This window comes from Kryptolebias marmoratus, linkage group LG17, assembly GCF_001649575.2.
Source record: "Kryptolebias marmoratus isolate JLee-2015 linkage group LG17, ASM164957v2, whole genome shotgun sequence".
NCBI lineage: Eukaryota > Metazoa > Chordata > Actinopteri > Cyprinodontiformes > Rivulidae > Kryptolebias > Kryptolebias marmoratus.
The window spans coordinates 24,875,614-24,883,446 of NC_051446.1; the positions used below are offsets into that span (position 1 = coordinate 24,875,614).

At 42.8% G+C, this 7,833-nt stretch overlaps 1 protein-coding gene across 4 annotated transcripts in view; it reads left to right on the plus strand.

Moving 5' to 3' along the window:
* LOC108248052 (rho GTPase-activating protein 44) overlaps positions 1–7,833 on the plus strand; it is a 52,465-nt gene that overhangs the window by 34,778 nt on the left and 9,854 nt on the right. For 3 of the 4 annotated variants that reach the window (XM_037980948.1, XM_017436523.3, XM_037980949.1), the window contains exons 13-17: positions 604–684; positions 804–917; positions 2,630–2,721; positions 2,807–2,987; positions 4,832–4,849. In XM_037980948.1, coding sequence (XP_037836876.1) covers positions 604–684; positions 804–917; positions 2,630–2,721; positions 2,807–2,987; positions 4,832–4,849 — 486 coding nt within the window. The remainder of the gene's footprint in view (positions 1–603; positions 685–803; positions 918–2,629; positions 2,722–2,806; positions 2,988–4,831; positions 4,850–7,833) is intronic. The other variant, XM_017436525.3, reaches the window with a different exon arrangement.

Sequence of the window (7,833 nt, forward strand, 5' to 3'; positions counted from 1 at the left end):
CCTGCAGTGTAATCATGGAACATAAACGCATCGACAAACACTTTGTGTCTGCAAAACATGTGAGGAGAGCTGCAGACCAGGGACAATCCAGAAATGCTCATGAATGTCAGTTTAGAAGCTGTCAAAGTTCTCAAATAAAGCACCTTATGAGAATGTCAATGTTTGTTGGGAATTATCTTACAAAACTAGAAAGGATTTTTGGTTTAGATATTAAAATTTATGGGTTTTTATTGATTTTAGTAAAAAAAAAAAGGCAAATTTTAGGAAAATGCCCCGAGAAATCAGGCATTTTAGCCACAACAATCACAAAAAATGCCCGCGAAATCCTGGAGGGACTGATTGAAGTATCTAATTAAGCACTTCCATCCGAATTCCTTCCTTCTTTTAAAACTTGTAGATGTCTGTTGTGTCGCACACATTGAAAGCCAATCACCTCCCAAGTCCCTTTCCCATTTTGACTTCAAGGTGTTATTTCCATTATGTTTCTGAAACCCCTTATATAGTTTGGAAACGGTTTTACATGGGAGGCGAGTGTAAGCATTTGTGCTGATGTTTAAGTCCACCTTCGTCCTCCTGATCGAACCCGTCCTTTGTGTCCCGCAGCATCCAGGACCAGGAGAAGAGGCTCCAGGCTCTGATGGGAGCCTGTGAGAAGTTACCTCCAGCCAACAACAACAACTTTAAGTGAGTTCAGGTTTCCGAGTCTCACTCCTCAGACTTCAGATGTTTTAAACTCAGCTCAGTTTTACGTAAACAGAAGAGTTTGTGAATCAAAGTCGTGTCGATAAATTCTGTATTAACAGATATTTGATCAAGTTCCTGTCCAAACTGACGGAGTACCAGGATGTGAACAAGATGACTCCTGGAAACATCGCCATCGTCCTCGGGCCCAACCTGCTCTGGACTCACAACGAAGGGTAAGATGGCGGCGGTGACCATAGAATGCACAGAACGCCACTTTAAAACAGTTCAGATACATTCAAGTTTTTACACAAACCAAGGGTCATAAATTAACAGATGACGGACGTCACAGCGGCTGAACGTTTTTCTGTTTGTGATCTGAGCTTCAGGAAAATTTGATCAAATCTTCCTGCAGAAACGTGCAAAATAAAGATAAATTTAAAGAAAGCAACTCAACTAAAAGCTGCAGAAATGTTCTGACATTTGTCTGTTTAAAAAGAAATGATCTAAAAATAAACATATTAGGTATTTCAGGAAACTAATGTCCAAAATAAATATAATTATTAAACAATGTTTATGTGTCAGAGTTAAACTGGTTACAAATAAAACACAAAAACATTAAAAAAAAAATAAAAATGGAATTATTTATGACTCATGGTTTTATAGTTTTATCCATCCATCCATCCATCCATCCATCCATCCATCCATCCATCCAACCATCCATCCATCCATCCATCCATCCATCCATCCAACCATCCATCCATCCATCCATCCATCCATCCATCCATGATCAAGTCAAACCCACACCTCCCTCTCTCCAGCTCCTTCTGGGGGATCCAAAGATGTCTCCATACCCAGAAGAATAAAGACTTCCTCCAGTGCGGTCCGGGTCGTCCCCAGGGTCATCTACCACTGAAACATGCCTCAAATATCTTCAGAAGAATCTCCATCCTGATCAGATGCCTGAAGCACCTCAGCTGACTCCTTCAGATGCAGAGGAGCAGCGGCTCTGATCTACTCTATCCTCTCACTAAGCCTGAGCCGGGTCATTATATGGAGGAATCCCATTTCCCCAGCTTGTTTCTTTTAGTCCTGATTCGTAGAAAAAGGGTTGGAACGTAGGTGCACCAATAAAGGAAGGACTTCACCTTTCAGCTCAGCTCCTTTGCAGCTGAAGCCCCAACCCGCCGGTCCTTCTCTCGCTCCGTCGCTCCTGAACAAGATTACGAGATACTTAAACTCCTACAACGAGGCAAAGACTCACTCTCAACCCGCAGGGATCCTTTCACCTTCTGGCTGAGAACCGTGGCTTTTTAATCCGGATCCTAAAATCCCAGAGAAAGAACCCCAGAGGAGGATCTCTGTTCGGCTCGTACAGAGTTAAAGACTCAGTTCTGTGTTCAGGAGACAAACCCGAAGTGAGAATTAAGATCTTAAAACCACAGGGAGCCGATGTCATAAAGATAAAATCCAGCTGCGATCTGACTCAACTGAAATCTGAAAAAAGCTGTTTTTGTTAAACCATCAGATGTAATGAAGTGAGAGAAAATGACCAAAAATATAAAGATTCTTAAAAGAGATTTGAATCTTTTCTTTAATATTACTATAAATTAGTCGTTTTTATCACGTAGCTCATCTGTTTGGGACTGAATTCAGTATTTTATGCAGACGTTCAAACAGGAAAGGGATTCTCTCATCTCTGCTAACTTTCCTGTCCTCACATTCTTAAACTCAAAACATGAGCCACTAAATTCACAGACTGTATATGTCTCTACAAACTTTTAATTAGTATTTTAATAGCCCATTTATCCAAAATGATTTTAATTTTCTCACTTTAATGCCGCTGATATTGAGGAAAAAAGTGTTAATGATGTTCTGAGTGTAAAACCTGTTTCTTTACTCTCCATCCCGCCGTAAGAAAAGTTTGTTTCCCGTCTGTTTGCTGCAGAAACATCACTGAGATGATGACGACGGTTTCCCTGCAGATTGTCGGCATCATCGAGCCCATCATCCAGCACGCTGACTGGTTCTTCCCAGGAGGTGAGGAGAGATTCTGCAACCAGGAGCTCCTTTTTATTTCACAGCAAAGAACCTAAACTGTCTTCATCTGATTCTTCTTTCTCAGAAATCGAGTTCAACATCACAGGAAACTACGGCAGCCCCGTCCACACCAACCACAACGCCAACTACAGCTCCATGCCGTCTCCGGACATGGATCAGATGGACCGCAAGCAGAGCGACCAGAGCCGACGGCCGCTGAGCGTCGCCACCGACAACATGATGCTGGAGTTCTACAAGAAGGACGGGTACGAGCCTGCGCGTTTTAAAACAGCTGCGCTCAAAACCTGAAGGATGTGTGAAGTTAGAAAACAACCAAACACACACATTAACAAAAAGAGAGAGAGAAGCATAAGGAACGGGTTGATTTAGATGTGATTTGACCAGAAACTGCGTGTGCTTTGGTTTAAATTCAATGCTGGCCTCACATCTGGAGCAGTAGTGTTATCAGGCAGTTGCCAGAGTCTCCAAGTCATTGGAAGCAGACATAGCTCCTGACTCGAAGGCTCATGGTTTAACCCTCCTGGGGCCAGAAATTTAAACACAAACCATGTTTATTCAGGGATATACTTCTATTTAATCATTTGGTTTAATAAATATCTAATCCTCCCGCTGCCTTTGGGTCAAAATGACCCTCAAGGCCTCAGTTAAAAGAATGCATATCACCCGCCGCCCTTCATGTCAGAGTAAAACTATTTTAGTCAAACCTAGAAAATAACAGGATGTTAAACCTCACGTAACACTGCAACATCTTGCCTGAACGTGTAGTGCTTGGATTACGTGTTGGGAACGACTCTCAGCTACAACCACACCAACCTGTCAGCACTGTCGATTTGCTGCGGCGGCCATCTTGAAGATTTCCAGACGACTTCGTCCAACAGGAAGTGAAGCGGGACTCGGAGCTCACAGGTTTCACTTCGTATCACCTGCCCTCGAGTTTTCCTCCCAGAGAGGCGACTGACGCTGAGATAAAGAGACGGTGAGGGAGCCGACATTCAGTCTGCGAAATTAGCAATCCCACAATCCTGCAGCTGTGGAGGAGGATTAACAGGAAACCAGTCGGTCGCTTTCTTTCTCCTTTGATGCCTTCGTACAGCCGAGGTCTTATCGGGCGGCAGCGGGGGGGGGGCGCTGCCCGGGGACCCGAGCTGCTAATTAAACCTGGACTGAGACGGTTTGATCAACGGAGCTCAAAACCCTCATCAGAAGCAGAATGAAGCGTCGAAGGAAACGTGAGCTGAAGCTGCGTTTAATCTGCAAACGACTTCATAAAATGTACATAATATAGGTTCGTTGCAATTGAAATTAAAAGCTTTTATTTCTAAACAATCCACCAGATTTCATCAAATCTTCACTTCGATTGAAGAGAAGTAGCACTTTAATAACACATAAGATGTTATTTTACAGATCTGACATCTTTATTTTTTTTTTTCCTGTGTCTGCGTGCGTCTGTTAGCAAAATATCTCATCAAACTTTCAGAAAGTGATCATTAGATGAACATTTAAAACTAATTAGGTTTCGGAGTCAATCCAAGTCAAGATGGCCGTCACAGCTTATTGACATTAGTCAACAGGAAGTGTCCATAAGTTTTACTCTAAAGGTTGGTGTGGTAGTAGCTGACAGTTATTCACAGCACATCCTCTGAGTGTCACATTCAGCTCGCACAAAAACTCCTTTTTCAAGGTTTGACCAAAATGGCTCCATATCTAAAACTTTGGCGGGTGATATGCATTCCTTAAATAAATTCTAGGCCTCTTATTTTAAGTAGTAATCTTGAATTACTTTATTTAAAAACCCCTCACAAAGCGACTCGTGTACGGGAATCTTTCCTGCAGAAAGGCTTTTATTTTGAAGGATCTCTGCTGCGTCCTTCAGGGAAACGTTGACCTAATTAAAGCGAAGTGGAGCAGCGATTAGAAACTTCTCTTCACATCTCTCCCTCCTTTCATTCAGCGTGACTGTCGTCTCGTCTCTTAGACCCGCCCCGCCGCTCCGCCGCCGTTTCTCCTGAAAGTTTCTCGCCTGCTTTGATGAAGTTAACAAACCAGACTTCCTGTCCTCATTCTGCTTGTCTCTGTTTTAACGCTGCAGCATAAGGAAGATCCAAAGGTACAGTACGGCTTCTTCTTCTGCTGTTTGCTGTCTGCCGTCTGTCGAGCCTTTATTGTTCTGGACGGATCTGACGCTTTCTTTCTTCTCTGTTTATGTAAAAACGTCTTCACAGTTTCTGTTCAGCCTGTGCAGCACCGTGACCCTGGATGCTGCTTTTCTTATCCCCATAAAACATTTTTACCTCACAGTAAATATTAACCAGTTAGCTTCCTTTAAAAACTGAAAGAAAAGGTTAAAAAATATTCATGTTTCTGGTATTTACTCATCATAACCCGTTGAAGGCACATAGAGGAGTGAATTAGATCTTACTAATTGAAGGTTGAAGGTTTATATTTAAAACTATTTTCTAACACCATAAATTCTTTAACAATCATATTTACACAGGAGGTAAAAACCAAAGGGTTTATGAGGAGCTACTTTTTGTCAGATCTGAACTATGTGTATGTTTTTAAATCCTAGCTAAGGCACAATATGTAGAAATGAAATTAAACTATGAAAGTTATTAAGCTAAAAGGAGCAGAACAGTAGCTAAAAGCTAAAAATGGCTAAATGTTAATGCTATAAGAAGACAGAAACAGCCAGTTTGCTGAAGCTGTATCCAAAGGGAACAATGAAAAATACTTCAGTGTATTTTTATGGGTAGAATATTTGTAAATTAAATCAAATATTTATAAAAGCAGAAGTCACAGCATCCATCTCCTGAACGTGCTTCACGTTTTCATGTATGAACGGCTAAAATACCACAAAGTCCTCAGAAGCAGTTGGGCTGTAAACATAAATAAACATAAATAAATAAAAAGTGAAAATGCTGAAGCAGCTTTCCTTAGCAGGTGGAAATCAGGATTTCTTTTCCCAGTGAACATTTCGAACTGTCACGATACGTTTGACTCGATGAAACATGTTTAATGTTATTTCAGTGTTTCCATCATCTCAGTGTCCTCGTCAGGCAGGAGAACGTGTCGTTTTTACGTTAAAAGCATCTTTTACTTCCTGTTAAATCCACGTAGGAGACTGTGTGGGTGCTGAGCTCCACCCTCGATGACGCGCAGCGGAAACCCCTCCCCCCTCTCCCCCGATCATTTGATTGGCTGTGCATCTCTGTCCCCCTGCAGCATGGGTGTCAGGGTGATGGACACTTCCTGGGTGTCGCGCAGGGGCTCCTCGTCCGCGCGTAAAACCTGCTCCACGCCACCGAGCGTGCACCCCACAACCCCGCCCGCTGACGCTCTCGCCCCCGAGCAGCCTGGTGATTTCTATGCCTCCCCCTCCCCAACCCCTCCTCCCACTAGCAGCGACAGAGCCAGGTAAGGCCCCGCCCCCCCCGCCACTGAACCCCCCATGAACCTCCCCGCCTCACCACCTGCTGCTGCCGCTCCCTCGTCACCAAACGCCGCTGCGTCCTGCAGCCGACACCAGAACGGCGCTTTAATCCCAGTTTTTATCCGTTTTTCACCCCCTCATTTCCATCCAAGCGCCCACGTCTCATTTCTGATTAAACAGATACTTTTTGTTGTAAGTGTGGCTGTGTGGAGTAGTTATGAGCCGACAAAATCTTACCTGCAGCAGACAGCAGTCAGAGCAATCTGAGTTTGGAGAATCCAGGAGAAGGGAGACTAGAAGAGGCCTCATTAATGAGCAAAGTTCTGCTAAAACAAATAACTCATACATTTCCTTTGACACGTCCTTATTTTCTTAACCAACAACATTCTTATTGCTGATCATAAACGCATTCCCTAAGGTTTGCTGAATGCTAAATTCTGCAGCAGATCAGCTGGTTATACTCGGTATTTTGCTCGTCTAATCCAAGAATTACAGCTTTAAGGTTTCTTTGTGAGCCAGATGATTCAAAGGAAGAAGAAAATTAGCAGCCACAGGGCGTGCAGTTTGCCTCGCAGCACAGAGGTTTAGGAAATATAAACAAACAACGATCTTATATGAGAGAAATCACATTTTCTGTGTGAATTCTAAGTGCTAAATGATTTAGCTCATATTTGCTGAAGCTGAAACTAAACTGTTAAGCTAAAAGAAGTAGAATAGTAGCTAAAAAAAAACTAAAAGTTGCAGAACAAGTATGTAAAAAGAACTGTTTTTGAAGGAATTGGAGAAATATTGATGTATTTCTATGGGGGAAATGTGTGTAAATAAAGTCAAGCATTTTTTGAAGTATAAAAGTTACAAAAAGCAAAAGTCACAGCAGCCATTTTCTGAAGGAGCTGAACGTTTTAATACATGACAACTAAAATAACGCAGCAGTTAGTAGTAAAAGCAATATACAGAAAAATTCAGCTTTCACATAAACATTTTAAAAACGGCAGAAATTCACTCTTAAACAAGTCCTGTTCTGATTAGATGATAGCTCGAGCCTCCCATAAAAATCCCTCCTCGATTCTCCGAACTGGGATCACTCTGACTGCTGTCCGCTGCAGGCTCATGTACTTTACTCAACCCAGTAATTATTTTAGGCATGTCATTTTAAAGTTTGTAACTGCTCCTTCACTGTTTTTTTAGATGATAAAGGTTTTTCTTTTCTTCAGGGTGAAAGTAAAAAGTATTCACGGCTGTGCGCATGCTTTTGTTTTTGCATCAGTCCGAGCCTCGTTATGAGATGCCTCAGCTTTCTGATTGTTTTTAATTTTGTTTCACCTCATCTTTTCCTCTGTTCTCCATCCTGATAATTGTTGATTTTCCCTCAGCTCCCTTCCTGTTCGTTGTCTGAACATCAAACTTACAGATCAGCACTCCCGGCTTTGCCCGTTAAAAACTAAAATGTTTTATTATTGCAGCTCAGACGATGCATCCTCCAATTGGTCGGACTCCTGTTACGTCTATCCCTCCCCCGAGGAGGAAAGGCCGCCCCCTCCGTATCCCTCCTCCTCTTCCTCTTCCTCCTCCTCTTGCTCCTCCAACTCGTTCCCTCACCCCCATCTCTCCACCCGAGCACCTCAGAGTTTGCGTCCCGCCGCTCCCACCCCCGAATCCGT